Genomic DNA, 18,486 nt, shown 5'->3' with positions numbered 1-18,486 from the left:
CGGCCGGCGGCACATTATAAGCATAGCTCTGGTCATGTCTCCAGGTGAATTTTGTTCTCTCTCTCTCTCTCTCTCTCTCACTCAGGTAACCTCAAATGCTCCACACAAACACACACACACACATAATACAAATGCAGACATGCACTGTATATAGATTCATCTCTCAACGTACACACCCAGCACATATTTATGAAGTGACATGTGAGTGTGTGTGATGGGGCTGAGTTTGGCCCCAGGCCTCCCCCTGTGGGTTCACTGTGGCCTCTCCCTCTCTCCCCCCTCTCTCTCTCATTTCTCTCATTCTCTTTCTCGATTTCTCTCTGTCTTTCTGGCTGTTATCACGCTGATACATTTCCTGCTCCTGGCACGGCTCCTGCATAGCTTATGGTTAAAGAAAGCTTTCATCTATCCAGTGCCTTTAGGACACACACACACACACAAACACACACTCACACCCACACAAATGCAAGCGCTGGTACAGGCCAGTGCTGCCCCGCCAGACCACAGGCCCAGACAAGCTCCACTGGCACCAATCACCCTGATAACATCTTAGGCTTTATTTCATTTTGGCTTGCTCTGTTCTGCTCTGGGAAAGACAGACACGGAGAAGAGGGCTCTCTGGAAAAAAAATAAAAATATGAATTGCGCCAGTATACAGGGAGAGCATAGCCCCTTAACCCTGAGCAGTTAACTCCCCTGTCTGAAATGCCATCTCTGGACATGACAGTGCAAGCCCTTGTTCGTCCAAAAAAACATGGGTGAGCACATGTATCAATTTTATGTGTAGGTGAGAGTATAAGTTACTTACAAAAACATATTTATAATAAATTAATCACGGTGGGAAATCATAATCCCTCACTTTGAAAGGGTCTGTCCATCCAAATTATATAAAAAAAAAAAAATCTACAAATGCAAATACTTCTGGTTTATTTACTCAGGCGTACTTGCCTCAACCTGCACAGAAAAAAATGTGTTTGAAGTATTCAGCATCGACGTGTGTTACCAGATTATATGTCCCTCATAATCAGAAGTGTAAACAGATCTCAATGTAAAGTGATTTTATTTCTTGAAATGGTAAAGGATGTTATACCCAACCCCCATTTTTTCTGTAGAAAATAAATGTTATTAGAAATGTCTTCCTCTTTGTCATCTTTTCTTTTGTAGGTTTGAACACCACAAATGAAATTCCCCTTATCTGCCGTGCGCTGCGGCAGAGACGCACATCACTAAGACAGATATCTCAAAAACCGGGGCAAAGTTAACCAAATTTATCTGCATGATTAGGAAAGCGAGCAAACGTCTTTTTGTGTGAACTGAACCTTTAAAATTAGATTAAAAATCTACTTAAAAGTTTTGCCGTTTTTTTCCCCCCAGCATCTTCTCACCCATCAGCCACCACACAACTTTAATGGACAAAAAAAAAATCGTGATGTGAGTGTTGTTTTGTGAGTCTAAAGGTTGGAGACACCTTGTGGTTTGTAAACTCGATATTGTTCCTGTTACACTGCTTTATATTGAAGTGACAAACCGACATAAAAGAAGCTCATGTTTGTCATGTGTTTGTCTGTGTCTGGTGTTCTCTCTCTCTCTCTCGCAGTAATTGCTCAAGACAAATAAGTGGATGAAATAAGGGGAATCGTAAGGGTACTATGAAAGGCTTTCAATATCTCTTGCGGTGAGGCAGCCTGTAAAAGGAAAAATATGGCCGTAAACACCGTCTCCTCATTTTCTTCCCCACTATCCCACCCAATCAGAGCAGCAAGATAATAAGATAAGGGGAAAGGAACAACAACAGTGAAGCAAGTAGGATTACCCCCTTTCTGACTGTCTAACAAGTGCCATCTCTTTTCCTTTCCACAAATACTAATGGTAGCCCTTTTACTCCCAAAGGCAAACACGCTACTTTTCAACAGAAAAACCGGAGTGAACACTCCGGTCAGAAAATCTTTCCATTTATCCCTGAAAGGGCCACATTATACATTATGCACTATTGTGTGGCAGACTGCACAATAGCTGAACACACACAGACGCGTCCGGATTTTAACTGCATGTCTGTCCTGAGGAGAGGTGTGCAAGTTGCTCAGCAGGTTCTGCTGTAGAGGCCTGCATGTTTCTGTATTTAAAAGTGTACATACACGTTTATATTTCTGAAAAGAAAAGACAAAGTGCTGATGAAAGCACATCAATTATCAAATGTCACAGACAGTGTAGAGAAGCAAGAGGTAGCTGAAATAACTCCAGCGCAGTCATATTACCTTGATTATAGCTATTTATGCATTGAACATAAACACGTTCACAGATTCCCCCACTGACACAAGGCAGCTCACGGTCCAAGGCATCGAGGCCATGACGCTCGCGTCAGCACTTCACTCAGAGCTCAATGCAAAGCGGCGTGTTTGTGTTGAAAACCAGCGCGCCATCATCACTCTCCATGCGTAGCAGGGACGGGGTGTGAGGTTTCTAATGCCTCTTAAGTAAGGCTGTTAAGGAGCATGGAGTCCACACATCTGGAAGACACAGTCAGTCGGCACATGCTGAAAGTTAGCGGTGGCGCTCGCAGTCCAAATTAGTGGCGAGTTTTATTCCCCCGCTGTGGTAGGAAAATATCAAATCTGCTGCCATATGAGTGCCATAAAGCTGGCTGTGGAGCGTTTGATGCCTTCATGTGGGAGCCTTTAAGCTGTGTGTGTGTGTGTGTGTGTGTGTGTGTATGGTGTGTGTGTGTGTGTGCTGGGTGGGAGATGCAGGCCTTAATGTGAGATGGGAGTCATTGTATGCATTCCTGCATGCACATATGTTTTGTGTGTGTGGCTCGTATTGGTGTGTGTACTGCATGCGTGTTTCCATTTTCTGTATAAATGTGTGAATGTGTGTGTGTGTGTGTGTGTGTGTCAGGTGGCTGCATATGCAGCTGTGCCATTTTTGCAGCTCCCTTATAGACCTAGTTGACCCTGCAGAACATAGCAGACAGACAGACACAGAGTCAGACGGCCCCTGGGGTGGTCCTGTCTGAGGTGCAGTGTTATGGGCCAACGACACTGCGGGCCCCATACACAGGCATGTGTACTGTAATTGTGCACACCCTCGCCCAGAGATGTGCATGTGTACCTGAATGCTCACACAGCAGCATCGTATAATTAAATAAATAACCACAATATGGAAATTATTTAATTACATAATTTCCATGAGCGCGTGTTCCCACAGGTCCGCGATTTACCGCTTAGTTGTAATTCTTAGAAAACGTGTCTTTTGATTTTAAATATTAATGTTAATAAATGCATTTAAATATTCCTGTGGATTCTGGCAATGTCTGCCTGTAAGTCACTCTAGTTTCTTGTTGTCCATATACATTGTACATATGTAAACTATAACATCTATTCAGGCTTGTTTCCCTGCATCAAAATCAAAGGATCATCCTCTGCTGTTTTACTAAGCAATGGCTTGCCTATAAAGAAAGTCTTGTAATCTTTACTGTTTTGTTGTTGTGTTGAACTTAATCAAGGCCTTTGAATACAGCGCTGTTACACCATCTCTATCTCACTTTTTCCTAGATTTCATTTTAAAAGTGGGGGGGATAAATGAAACTCATACAAAAAGTATGCGCGCAAGCGTGCGTTCATGTTATTCAGTGGTGGAACTGATGTACTTTTTTTTTTTTTCCTCACCCCCAACAGCAGAATAAGGAAATATTTACCATTCAAAGAAACCAGGAAATGCAAAAAATGAAAATAGGCACACATGCCTAACAGCAGACACAAGATAAATTCCCTGGCAAGCATTCAATTCACTCATGTGAGAACACATAAACACAGAGAGACTGCTCCAGAAATGCATGAACACGCAGGATACACACTTGCAGGCACAAACACACACACACACACACACACACACATATGCATGAGTGCGCACACACCCCACCTACACAAGTGCCACCATGTAACCCCTAATCACAACCCCAGAGCTTGGACATCAAATGAAGCAAGTTTAAAAAAAAAAAAATAATCAGGAGTAATTAACGCATTTTCATATGCAAATGTGATTAATGCAAAACTACAAAGTCATTATGCAAATCGACTTTTCCTTGAGCCTCTGTACAAATATTCACAGCTCAAATCAGGGATCAGTCTCGCCATCTTTCTTTTTTATCTCTACCCTTTTCCCTCTTCTGCTATCTCTCTCCCTCCCTCTCTCTCTCTCTTGGAGTAGAGATAATACGTAAGTAGCATGTGAAGTTATTTCTAACTCATGCAGTGTGTGTGTTTTCATGCGATGGGCCGGGGCTATGGCATTACGCCGCCTGCCTGCTGATTACTGGCTGCTTGGCACTGGAGCGAGACAGGGAACCCGGCGTACAGGGGAAGGTATGAATATGCAAAAGCATGATTGCTTTTCATGATTAAAGCCTATTTAATATGGAAATGAGAGCAAGCCAGGTGATTAAAGGAGCATTGGGTGGTGGGGCAAAAAAAAAAAAAGATGGCGGGAGAAATACAGAGAGAAGAAGACGTGAGTGAAACACTTTCAAATCCAAACCAGAGAGGTGTGAAGATGTCACGGTTCGTTACAGCCGCAGTGAAACAAGTGCCAGTCATTGCCGTCTTTGGGCACAAAGGTCATTGCATTTTGGAGGTTTCCCTCCACATTCACACGATTACTTATTTAAGGTGGCAAAAAAAAATCCCTTTACACCGATTAGTTCAAGGACAAAAAACAGATTTTTATCACTTCAAGTCACTTTTGCAAACTTTAACACACTTTCACAATGCCCCAAAAAAAAAAAAAAAATGTAGGTGTGACCGTTAGTAGCGGGTATTTCATTTAAATGTCTTTGAACGCCAGGTATCGGTATCGCTTCAAAATCTTCAGCCTAATATATTCAAATGACTGTGCTGCCCACAAACATGACAGCAAAGAGATCAGAGGTGGACGGAGAGAGAAGCGCGCGCACACACACTCACACACACACACACAGATATGTTTGAGGATGTTGCTGTCGTTCACATCATCTCATGAAATATTTACCGTGTCATCTCTTTACACATGGTGTTTGTGTGTGAGAGAGGAAAGAGACAGACAGTGTGAGGGAGAGGTTGTCATGATGTGACTTCGCCCTTATGTACTCGATGTCGTAAAGTGCTCCGAGGGGGCCCAGCAGCCGTCCTGGGAGGAGTTCAAAGCAGGGCCAGGGTCGTCTTAGCATGGTAACGCTCCCCTAGTGACAACCCCTTTGCTTGCCTGGTGACACGCATCATTCTTCACAGACACCACAAACACACACATGCGCACACACACACACACACAGTCACAAATCCATACAAAGCACACACACACATATTAAAATAGTCCACACATACAGAGTGCATGCATCAGCAAGAGAAACTCAGGAAAAAAAAAACTGGGAGCAGAAGGGCCATTTTTCATCTACGCATGTACGCGTGTGTGTGTGTGTGCATGTGTGTGTTCACACCTTTTGGGCTGAATCTGCTAGCCTTGCAGCATGTTTGCATTTTAAGCAAGCAGGATGACAGACAAAGAGGCCAGACAGGATGTTATGAAACACGGCCAGGTGAAGTAGAAGGAGAGGAGAGGGTAAATGTTATACATACAGTGCAAACATGCATCAAGTGTGCATGTGCATATATGAGTGCCTTTGTGTGTAAATTTGACACACATGCTCATTATGTTGTGTCTTTCTTATTAACACTTGCGTCACAAAATGTTTATGTGTGCTTTGGCTGCAAAGTTCTCAATACCACATGCAAGAAGCTGTGTGAGTGTGTGTGTGTGTGTGTGTGTGTGTGTTGCGAACACACTGGACTTAATTAGACATAATAATGTAATCTAATTTGGTTGGAACTTGAGACTGCCTTGAGTGGCAATCTAATGTGTTGAACAAAGCTCTCCTCTTCTCTTTAATTTGGCTTTGAGTGTTTTCATGTCCTGTTCACTCAGTGATAAGTCTGTCTGTCTCTCCGTCTGTCTGTCGGTTCCTAGGTGGAAACGCTGCTAAAGAGCCTTTAACTCTCTTGATTTCCAACAAAAAAAAAAAAAAGAGAAATCTACAGCAGTTAAAAGAAAAGTCTCTTGTCTAAAATGAAATGTGAAACGCTCACTGTTGCAGTCCATATGTTTTCTCCTGGGAAAATGTCTGCACAAAGTAACGCAATGGTCTTTATTTTTTTAATTAGCAGTGACTTCCACAACCGCGCTGTCACATATTGTTTGTGATCTCCCTCAGCAACATTTTTTTTTCCCACTGCAGAAGATTGTGACCACACACAGCTGCTGGCCACACGCAGAAACTGCTGATTCCTGCAGCAGTGACACAGGATGTCTACACCAACTTTCATTTCAGAACGAACAGAACGTGCCAATTGATGACTGTGTCCCTGGACTTTATTACTAGTATTATTATTATTATTACGATAATTCTTCTTTTTTTTACCAAAATGTTTTGCAATATCTTACAGATTGGCTATATCTTAAAAATGACTGAATCAGATCATGTCGGGTTTATAAAAAACAACAACACACCTTTGAGATTTTGACGTCTCGGATGTAGTAAATTAAAAAACATGCACCTGCTGTGAACCCAAAGAGCCCAGAGCCTGTTGTCATGGCATCTTCTTCAAGTCTAAATTCACACCTTTTTTTTAACACTGATTCTTCTTCTCTACACCTGCTGTTATAGACCTGTATAACCAACTTAATTATTTTTGGATGTATGCATCACCAAAATACCAACAACACTGCGGTATGGTTTAATTTTATGTGATGCATGTAGCATAAAATAAACGTCTCCACTTTATGAAATGACATAACAGTGAATATTCTGTATCCGGTTTCATATCTGAGTTTAGCTGCTAACTTTTACAACTTGTCTCCCTTCTTCTGCCAGGACCATCTTAGTCTGCGGGAGTCTGTGTAATCCTGGATAGTCTTCCCAGCTCTTGGGTGTGATGGTGACTGTCTCCTCTGATAACTTTGAACTGGTTTCCCTGCAGCGCTGGCAGTCTCTAAACCAACCACCCCGCCCCACACACACACACACACACTCCCCGTGCACCCCACAGCCAGATGAACGGCCTTGCTACTTTATTAATCCTCTTCTCCTCACCATGAACACAGATGAATTTTAATCAGCTTTTTTTAACCTTTTTTTTATATGCTGCAGGATTTCTTTACAAACGCTCAGACACGTGATATGCACTCACACAAGAGGGGAAAAAAGGAAAAAGAAAATACACACGCACACACACACACACACACACTGGGGGTGGCTCCTCTATCACCTTCTTCCTCGCCTTTCAAAATTGGTTTCAGCTGAAGAAGTCCTTCAGGCCTGCCAGTGTGTGTTTGTTTGGTGTGTGTGATTTTGTGTGTACATGTGTGTGATGTTTTACTTAGAACAGAGCAGAAGAGACACACAGTGCAGCTCTCACTCACTCTTATGAAATCATCCCAGGCTACATTAATCCCTCCTGAAGGCCACTGTCAAAATAACAAGCAGCTGGGATTCTTTAAAGAGAGCTATCTGTCTCGGACAGGTGAGAGATGTCTGTATGTGTGTGTGTGTGTGTGTTTGCACCTATGTGTGTATTTAAGACATGAGCATAGATACTGACATGCTGAAAGCTCCCTCCAGACTGTGTTTACAGCTGAGCTGCTTACTGCGTCTTGTAACTGCAGCCACCTACAATGAGTTTCGGTCTACGTACCTCCTCTTTCCTGTTTGGGGCAGATTCCCCTGGCCGGCGTCAGCCTCCTCTCCGCATCCTCTTCTCCACCGGGGGTCACCTGGATGCCCACCTCCACTGGAATGGACCCTCTACCCAGCTGCAGTGACCTGATCCTGGGAGAACTGGGAATGCCCGTGATCCCGTCCCTCTCCCCAGGCTTGGAGAAAGACCCCGGTCCGCCCCCGAGTCCCCGGCATAGGCGGCGCTTGTGCTCAATAAAGACCAGGATTTCACCCAGAGGGAAGTTGGTCTGGCACTGGCCGCAGGTCAGCAGATCATGCTCCCCGGGTCCTGCCCTCCGAGGGCTGGGAGTGGATGGCTCTGGTGATGGAGATCCTGCTCCTGAATCATGATTGGCCTCTGCTGCAGAAAAGGGGAGGATAGAGGTACAAGATGTCAAACAGGGGTGCTTGTTTTCGTTTTTCAAAGAGAGCGTGAGAAAAAGACAATGTGACAAAAAAGTTTAGTTATTCCAGATGAATTTACCTGATAAAAGCCACCTCTCCCTACCACAAGAGATGATCATTGCGTTCTAAACTGTCTCGCTTTCATGGAATAAAACAAATCTGCTGTAAACCTGCTTCGCCTAGACAAACACCTGTGCATCTTATCTACGAGAGATCTGCGTGGGTGGGACCCGGCACATATAGTGTATATGTATATGTGTGTCAATGTGTGTGTGTGTGTGTGTGTATCAGCCTGTGTGATGGTGTGTGGCCAGGAAGTTATTCATCTTAGAGTGCAGGCAGGGTTTCCGGTGAAGGCCCTCGCTGCACTGAGCTGTCATAGTTAGACTGCTGCCTTAACCACGTGGGAGCCCCAGCTTGTGCAGAACAAAGTGAAGCAAAACGGAGGCCACATCCACCAATGTGGGTCTGTGTGTGTGTGTCTTTTCATGTTTGCGTGTATCACGGAATAGGACAGAGAAAAAAAAACACAATAAGATGTCTAAGTGTGAATATAGCAGCACACAGGTGAGTATGTGCACTCTATTCTCCACAGACAGAAAATCTATAAAGCCAAACCCAGGGTCCTGTTAAGAGAGTAAATCTCATTCTTCACAGATCTGACACGGTCATTAATAACCATTACACATTCTATCCTCCCTCCTCCCCTATGGCGGTGACTGACTCCCTCAGCTTAACGTAAATCCCTAATGGACGACCTTCCTTTTTTTTTTTTTTAACACCACCCTCATGTACCAGTATGAAAATGTGTCCTCTTCTAAACAGCCCAGAGGAAACTCGAAACTCCAGAGGATAAAGGGCCGTCTGAGTGAGACGTACCCAGGAGAGAGATGTTGATAGCGGCGAGAGGAGTGTAGCAGCATCTGCCTGTCTCTGCTGCTGCTCCTCCACCTCTAGCAATCTGCCGCCACTCGCCCACCCACCCCACCCCACCTTCTTTTTCTCGTCGCCTCTCAGCTCCCTTTCTGCAAACATGACACCCAAATAATTGCAAAGATTAGACAAAAGAGGGTGGGCGCTGGTTTGTGTGCGCATGTTTTTTGGTGTCTTATCAGCGGAGAGAGAGCCTCCTAAACTCTGTTATCGCCCATCTCAAAATGGCAGAAAGCCGTGGCTTCCAATCGTAACTGTGAAACACTGGCTTTTTTTTTTTCAGAAAATGTAAAATTAGAAATATTTCTTTGCAGCCATAAATGAACCCTCCTACACAACATGCCCCATTCCCACCTTCTGCTCCCTATACAGTATCGACTCACACACCCTGACATTCACGTCCACTCATTTCACCCTGAAGTGATGATCTGATGCCAAATATCTTTTCTCTAAATGGTGATGGGTTCCTGGGCGCCTGCCAAATAATTTCCATCTCATAATCTTTGGCTGCAAAGGAAGGAACACAAACACATATTTACCTGCAGTCCACAGCATGTGACAGTAAATCACACAAAGTAATGTTCCAGAGTGTGCAGACAGGCCATGTAGGTGTGTGCATGCATGCATGCGCGAATATGTGCAGAGCATGTAAGTAGGCTCATGCAGGAGACGCATCGACTCAAAAAAAAAACGCAGCACGCTCTCATTTCTGACACTGAAATCAAGACAGGTGGCATGGGACCTAGATCATCATGCGTTGTAAATGAGAAAGAGACAAGATCAAGTCCACGCTCTGACAGACACCTGGGCATTTGAACTTGACTTTCCCCCCCGTCAGAGACAGAGACGAGTAGACTAGGGCCTGTTTGTTAACCTATGGATGACTAACATTGCCTGGGGCCAGAAGGCAGTAAATTAGCAGGCGTTGGCACTGTCACTATGCCACTGGAATATCAGTCGGACAGCTTCTAAAAACCACACCCACTCTCTGAAACCCGTGCACTCATCTGTCCCGAGGCTCACCTGTGTGAGAAAAACACATGTGCAATAAGGAACGGAACATGGAACGCTTGCGGCAATGAAGAAAAAAAGAAAGAAAAGAAAAATCAACCACGGACACAAACACACTAATGGCAACACACACACACACACCCAAGGGGGGGGGGGAATAACCCTCAAATGTAGCCTATCATTGTGACAGAGAGCGTCTAATTCCTCTGTATAAACTCCTATGTGAGAGGAACATGCTTGATAGGTAAAAGAGCATGGCAGGCGCACTGTCAAACATGCCATTGTTGAGAAAGCGTGATGATAGCAATGAAACCCAGCTGTCTAAAATGATACCACACATATTTTATATTTCTCTCTCTCTCTCTTAGTATCTCTCTGTCTTTCTTTCTCTCTCTCTCTCACACACACACACACACATAGACACAGAGCTGCAGTCGCCCTGTGACTCTCTCCCTTATCAAGTGCTGAGTTGAGTCAGGCAGCCTTAGAGCACCCCCTATCAGTTTGATGAGGAGAGAGTCAGTTAGTCACTCCACTGCTGCTGCCTGCTGCCGCTGCATGCACATCGCCACTGCACAATATGTACCAGATGGGAGGCACAGCTGAAGACAATGGGCCTCTTTCACTAATATTTCCATTTGTGTAAAAAAAAAAAGGCTGAAAAATATTCAAACGCCCAGCCACAAAAGTGCTTAATGATGAAACAATGTTGTCAAAGGCGAGAGGACTTGTCTCGCTTTGGAGCAGGGAAATGTTTTAATTCCAAATAGTCAAATGTTTGCTGTGCAGCTGGTTCGCAGTCGCATTGTAATTATCACTCAGAAATATGCACATGACACTGTCAATGTGGTGTCCTCGTCTTCGTTTCTCACATTAGTGGCCAGCGAGAACAAGCTCAGTAGGTAAAACTTGCCAAAGTGACTGTAATTGCAATGTTGGCTCTTCTTGCTATGTCCTTAAACTTTAATTGCCCGGAGAGGAATCCCTCTAATACCTTTTCATTGTCTCTATCCTCATGTACCCTTGTGTGTCAGTGATGACTCTCTTTTTGTTGTTCCATTGTGCCTGCGGTGAAGGCAAAGAAAGAAGTGCAACATGGTTTGACAAGTTTGGCTCTGCCCTATAGTTAAATAGAATCAAGGAAAAATGCCATTTCGCTAATTCTTAAGAAGCGCTGTGTGTCCTGACTGAAAGACGTGAAACTAGATTTTCTGTTTAAGCCCTGACCTTACACAACATTTTAATACCTGCTGCACATTTTGTTCTGCTGGTGCAGGCAAAGAAAGGCCAGGGGCACTCATATGACAGTCGACCACACCGTATGGGTTCAGACCTGTCTCTCTTTCTTTGTCCTCCCTTTTCCATTTGCTGAGCTAAAAACACACACACACACACACACAATCACACATGTGTAAACCCCACAGGGAAAGACGGATAAGATTCACGCTGTCACTGAAAATAAATGACACTAGCGACGTTGCAGATGGTTGCAATCAAAAATTCAAACAACAAGCGGCCTCGCTTAGCCTATCCCTTTTTCTCGGCTGTGATTGCCAAGGAAAGCTGCAACAGTGTGCGTTGTGTAAGGCCAGGCCTGTGTGTTTCATTATCTTATCACCATTTAATCTATAGCAGTCTCGTTTCTTATCGTAAATCTTAGATTATCAGCCTGAAAGTGAGCAAAATACGGCTCTGCAGCTGACTGTGACTTGTCACTAAATCGCTATAAATGACTTGTAAGCTACGAAGCATGACACTCTGTGGTGTAAATCAAATTTGCCAAATGATTTTAGAGATATAATAATAGTACAAAGGCCCTTGATAGCGTTGCTAAATTGATTAAATGTGTTCGATAATATTGAAATATAGAAAGAAAATCAGAGAGCAGGCTGCCATGCTTCATAGTAAATCATAAAATTGCTCACCAGTCATCTCCTGTGAGATTATCATCCGCTCACCACAATGTGTGTGTGTGTGTGTGTGTGTGTGTGTGAATATTTACTGTGTCGTTGCTGAGCGTACGGTGGTGGGTTTCTCTCTAGCATTTGACAGCCATATGGTGCAAATAAAGAAGAAAACATTAACTGTTTCACAAGTAGCATGCCAGTTCTGAGCGTAAACAGTTATCACAAGGCGTTTCCATGGCTGGATCTAGGAAACTGGTCTCTGTAAAAATGCTGATATCAGGTTGTGAAGGGGAGAAAGAAAACAACAAAAAAACAAATACATAAAATAAAAATACACCCGTTTCCGAACAAGCAAGGCCTGTTCTACTAAACACCAGTGTGATTAAAAGAAGATAAAGGATATTCCTGTCTGTGATGAATATTCTTTGGTCATGAATTTGACTCTAAGCTGAGACGGTGGCTGGACGAGCCTCAAAAAGCCCAAAAGGGATGTTTGTCTCTTTCCTGCAAGAGTCTTAAATTAACAAAGGATGTAGTGTAAACTGAACTACACAAAATACTTTATTACCTCTGTTTGCTAGTGTGAGAACTTTACTTTCAGAGTGATGTTTGTGCACTTTTACAGTCTGTGGGTGATACATGTCTGTTTTACCCGAGGCACACTTGAGCATTGCGTACATTCATGGCGGTAACACTCACGTACGTTTCTGACCTGACAAGTAGATTGCCAGTACATAGTCTTCCACTAAAAGCCTGTCCAGAAATATGCTGATATTCAGGTTCTCTGTGCTCCAAGTAGAGCATGACCTATAGGCCCATGGCTGCAGGGCACAAGGCTCCTGTGTTCAGTTACACTGAATAACCCCTGATGTGACATGAGGCTGATACATGTCAGCAACCGCCAGAAACTTCATATCATTACTTGTGTAAGGCGATACCTTGTGACTGCTCGTGACAGCAGATACTAAAATGTTGAACAACCACAGGACTAGTCAACTCGGTGACACACACAAAGAAAATTATTAAAACAAACAAAATCCCCTTGTTGGTTTTTTAAGCCCTTTCTGAAATGTTCCCTCACACGTACAGTGTGCTCTCATTATATGTCGTCGCAATCAATTTACAGTTTGTTTTTTTCCCCCCCAGCGCCGCTCAGATCCTCCAGCCTGAGGTGTGATCCTGGTCCTCCTCAGACCCACCCAGCTTAGGGAAACAGCTCAAAGTGACATGCACCCTCCAGACACTGAATGATACGGACATTAAAAAGCTTTCCACCCATCGCAGCTATGATGTGGCTTCGCTATTAAGACATCCTTTACATATGGTAAACACAAGGCTCTGTGCAAATACAAGTACATGTTTGCAGGTAAACGCTCACTGACTCACATTGTTCTCACCGAAGGAGAATGACTGGAATCAAACATTAATGGTTTTCTATGCCCTCGTTTTCAAAGTCAAGTTTGGCCACAGTGCGCGTGACCTTCTTGGTAGTTTGACAGGCAGCAAACAAATACTTGAAAGTCCAGTCCTTTATCTTGCACTTGCAAGTCTGCCGGTCAGTGTCTCTGCTTGAGGCCACATCATGTGAGAGAACAGGTATGATGAGATTCAGGCCTTTACACGGGAGCCAGCTGAACATTGCTAGAAAACAGGCCTGCAAAAGCAGTCATTAAAAGCACCTCACAGGCATTTGAATGCAACCAACTCAAAGAGTGAAATTAAGAAAAATGTAAAGCTGTAATCTTGAACATGTAATTTATCATATATATTATCCTTATCTACAAGTTCAGCTCGCAGGATATGCTGAGTGCGCATCAGGTGCTGTGAGGTTTTGGGTTTCATGTCAAACAAGGTGACCCATGGCTGGAAGGAGGGGCGTCAAATATTTAACTGTGAGTGTGAATGAGTACATAAGTCGCGGAAGACAAAGACAGATTAAAACTATTATGCAAAAACGCTGCGACTGTTTGTCCAAAACCATGCAATTTAATATTAAGCACACACGCGCGCCCGAGGTGAAACTGTTGAGACGATGGAAATTGTGCAAATTCGAAAATGCGTTGCGGGACATCAACTCGGTCTACAGCTTAATTAACTGACAGGCAGCAGAGAGAATACAGAGTCAGCTCAGGACTCAGCCTGGATCAATATTTGTCATCTGCCTAAAATCTGCTGAGGGTGCATCACACATTCAGCAAACATTTAAATTTCAGATTTAAATTATTTTCCACTGAAAACTCCACTGGAAAAAAAAGGCTGTGGAAACTGGATAAATGATTAGTATTTAAACTAAATGTGTCGGGTGGGTCGGAATGCGCCTTAGCCCTTTCAACACAAAACACACTGGCCAAAGATTACATCATGAACTTCTGCAATGAATTACCCAGATTAGGCCTCTATGAAATTGGATTTAGGCAAAGCAGAGCGCTGGGAGATGAAGGTTAGATTGATATAATTGATTAGAAATTGGATTACGCGACTTTTTAATCAGAGGCTCCCAACAAAAAGAAAGAAAATTCCTGCCTCAGATTTAATCTGTGCAATTTATTCATATGTTTGATCGCAGCTCCGAGAGCATCAAACAAGCTCACTTTTAAAGTGTCGCATTAATAAAAGTTCAGATTGTCGTTCACTTCCTCCTTTTTTTTAAATGACCCCGTCAAATTGAGCTTATTTTTACGCACAGTTGAATTTGTGGGATGTTATAAAGACAGGCCTTTATGTGTCATGGAAAATAAAGTGAAGTGAGAGTGTGAGTGTGTGTGTGTCAGAAACAGAGAAGGGGGCGTCATTATTTAAATTTTTTTAAAAAGTCAAATGTAAAATAAGATAAAATAGACAACTTGTGATTGTGAAATATCTCAGAATAAACACAATGTGGTATCATTTTAAAACAACGGGGAATATTTAACACAGTGGACACAAATATTGACAGTTCAACATGTTTCAATATCATAAAAAGACAATCCAAAATTGTGTTGTGGTGAAATGTTGGGTAGCAGACACGCGCAACACACACACACAGTCCCTCTCTCGCTCTCTCTCACACACATACACACACACACACACACACACACACACACACGCACACACACACACACACAGACAGACACACACACTTTGCCAGACAGTCCCAGCGTAGCTGTCATCGGATCATTTCTGCAAAGCTGCAAAGGGCACATTTGAAACATTGGCCTCTTGACACTTCATAAAATTGTTAGGTGTAAAAACCATTACTGACCAGTGTAATTTCTCCAATGCAGTCTTAAAGTGTGGTCAAATAAGCAGTGTTTGTTTATTATTTACTTTATCACGTGGTGAATTTATTTTTTAACAAATCATACAAATTGTCCTTAATTACCATCTTTGTTTGGCGCATTGACAAATATTTGAAAAAAAAAAAAAAAGATTGCAGGAGTGCATGAATGGCGTCTTTTGCTCCAGTCAACTCATATAGTTTGTTCTGCAAAACCATAATAGATAATAACAACAAACTCCTTTCAGCCAGTAAAATTAAAGCAAGAATTAAACTCACCTTGTGCTGTCTCCCTGTGCGTCAACGATAAGTGCTGCGGGTTCACCTGCTTGCGGCGGGACATTGCCCCGGCATTTACTCTGGCATCGCCTGGTGAACGGCACTTGGAGTCGGCTTGGACCGTGGTGTCGGTCTTCTCTGGGTCACAGGAGACCAACTTTCCTTCCTTCCCTAATCCCTGTGCTATTCACAGTCCTCAGCTGCAGCTTTGATGATGCGCGCTCGGGAGGTGAAGGGGTCGCAGTGAAGGAGCGCAGTGAGGATGGAGGTGCGGGCGCAGTGTGTCCACAGTGTCCGGCAGCGGCGTCTAATCGGAGGACGCAACACCTGGATTGAGGGAGCCAAAGTGCAGTTTTAGGAAGCAGTTAGTGGCCGCTGAGCTGATAAGTGGGCACGTTATTTTTGCAATGACCTTTTTCAGATTAAAAAAAAGAAAATCCAAGACTGCCCACCTCTGCAGCGGCCGTGGTGACAGATGAAGTCCGGTGCACTCCACCGGCGGTAGGTATTGCCTCTTATTTGGCTCCTTTCCTTGTCTTAATTCTAATGATGTGAGAATATCATCTGGGGTCAGAGGCTGCTGTTTATTCTAGAGTTCCCTACAGTCCTTCGATCTCAGCAACGGTGCGCTGAAATGACCCTTTGGCAATGACTCCTCTTGCGCGTTTTGGCATCGGTGCGCGGAACGGCAACTCTTGGCTCTGGTGGCAATAGCCTCGCTGATTGAGAGAGGGAGGGAGCGAGAGAGAGAGAAAGGGAGAGAAAGCAGGCGGGCAGACAAGACACCTCCTCCTCCTTCTTCTCGACCAACAAGCAGAGGTCCAATGTTTCCCAGTTCCCCACAGTGTCGAGGCTACTTCTTGTTGACTCACACGATGAAAGAGGGAGGACCCTGCGTCTGTGCGCGCGCGTGGGCGTGTGTGTGTGTGTGTCTGTGTCTGTGTGTGTGGAGAGAGAAGGGATTCAAGTTCAAGTGCGTCTGTTTCGGTTACGCACCGTCGCGGACATGTGAGGGACAACACACGGACACAAGGAGGAAGCTGCGATGGCTTCATAGAAAAGTAATTATCACTTAAAAACGTGTTCCTATCCTGCCTGACTTTTGTGGGAAACACTCTCCTCCTCAACATTTATCAACTTAAATGGCCACAAACAGCATGACGTCTAATTATCAATATTTCTCTTTATCAATTGTTTTTTCCCCCACGTGCTTTGACTAGTTTATAACTCCCCCCACCCCCCTTTGATACAATGCCAGCTGAAATGTGCAAGCATATCAGGAGGAACTTATTATTATCACAGCCATCTACAATTATATCTAAATTAACAGTCTGGCAGCAATTTGAATTCAGACAATTACCACTTTCATGTTATTGTAGCGTTTATATGCTTTGTAAGTGACCAAAGGATTGAATGCCGCTACACATTGATTGATAAATAAATGCAAAGCACGTGCACACTTCTCCTCACACAGGATCAGAGGGGAAACAGCATGCTGCATCTTTGTTGTTCGGATCATTTAAATATGTTGTGAGGCAACAGTACCCTCTGTTGGCACAGTCTGGGGACATTACAAACCGGTTTATGAGGTGATTTCTCAACGTACATATAACGTGCTGTTGCTCTTGTTTCAAAAATGCAGTGCAGCCTCTGCAGAAGCTAAGAGAGTCCTCCAAGAGCGGATCAGGTTCACTCACTGGCAGTTAATGGCACTAATGAGCAATTATTCTTCACATAATTCATATTATCTGTTTAGAGCAGAACATACTCAAGGTTCCTTTTTTGAACCACACTGTTCACACCTGCTCCAGTCTGGTTGAAGTGCATTGCTGGATTAAAACAAAAGCCTAATAAGGTCACTCAAAGTTGACACTGTTTCCTTGTGGTTCAGCAGAGAAGTATGCAGCTATAGCAATACATTTTACAGTCTGTCATTAATAAATCATGGTGGGCAATTTTAAGAGCATTAGAAGTTTGATTGCTTCAGGGCAGGCCTAGGGGACTTTCAGGACAGTAATTATTTATATAAATGAAATGTCATCTCAGCTCTGGCTCAAGTAGACATAACCTCAGCAGACTCCACATGGAAACACCACAGCATAACAGCTATCTTTCACAGATAGGCTACGCATGTTGTTGAGCATATTGCTTTGACTGGAGCGCATAAATTTGATATGTGATATTACATGAAATGTCTTCTTCCTCTTCTTCTTCGCATCAGGCCAAGAGAGCAACAGCAGACTTGGACGCATTTGGATGCTAAAGGAAAACATTATTCTGAGTTCACACACATACTCTCTTGCCATCTCCTCTGGCTGCAAGCAGCTCCTTGATCCTTACCCATGGGTTTCTCAATAATACATCAATGTCTCCATTATAGCTTGTTTCTGCTGGCTCTGGGCAAAGGCAGTTTAAGCTGGGTTGCACAGGGCCAACATACCACAAATACCCCTGCTTGTGGACACAGGAAAGGTTTTAAGTCCAAAGTGTTGCCTCCGAGGAGACATGCATCTGGCGTGGTAAGAGCCATCACTGAATGTGAGATACCTGAACACACCGCAGGGCATCGCTGATACACCAGAGATGAGGATATGCTGAGATGAAAGCTTTGTCCAAGTGACAAGGAATATTATGTTGACATTTAAGCTCTTTCCCACCAAAAAAAAAAATTACCCAAGATTTAATGAGATTCCAGGCACTTATAATTTATGTTAAAACATCAGAATTAGCCCAAGGACAAGGTTCAGCTCTTGTACATCAGTGGACAAAATTACATGCAACTTAACTGGGTTTGATTCTGGGTCACAACCTTCGTCACATCCTTTTATCTTCCATTTTTCATGTCTTTCCCATTTGTTTACTCTCTGAAGAGCAACAAAATAACAGTCATATCTTAAAATAGACCAACAACTAAAAGTGCATATAATACAAATTTAAAGCGCTAAAGGAGAGTT

At 43.5% G+C, this 18,486-nt stretch overlaps 1 protein-coding gene across 2 annotated transcripts in view; it reads right to left on the bottom strand.

Annotated features, from left to right (window-relative positions):
• The window catches only part of LOC122783985 (B-cell lymphoma/leukemia 11B-like), a 29,121-nt gene extending 12,738 nt beyond the window's left edge, over positions 1-16,383 (bottom strand). Inside the window, exons 1-3 of one of the 2 annotated variants that reach the window (XM_044048986.1) lie at positions 15,985-16,383; positions 15,533-15,859; positions 7,719-8,102 (exon numbers count right to left, since the gene is read on the bottom strand). In XM_044048986.1, the coding sequence (XP_043904921.1) occupies positions 7,719-8,102; positions 15,533-15,596 (448 nt within the window). In that variant the 5' untranslated portion in view covers positions 15,597-15,859; positions 15,985-16,383. Of the gene's footprint in view, positions 1-7,718; positions 8,103-15,532 lie in introns of both variants that reach the window. The other variant, XM_044048987.1, reaches the window with a different exon arrangement.
• Positions 16,384-18,486: the final 2,103 nt, after the last annotated feature.

This window comes from Solea senegalensis, linkage group LG17, assembly GCF_019176455.1.
Source record: "Solea senegalensis isolate Sse05_10M linkage group LG17, IFAPA_SoseM_1, whole genome shotgun sequence".
NCBI lineage: Eukaryota > Metazoa > Chordata > Actinopteri > Pleuronectiformes > Soleidae > Solea > Solea senegalensis.
The sequence above is the reverse complement of the archived record's forward strand: the minus strand, read 5'-3'. Positions and strand labels throughout refer to the sequence as shown.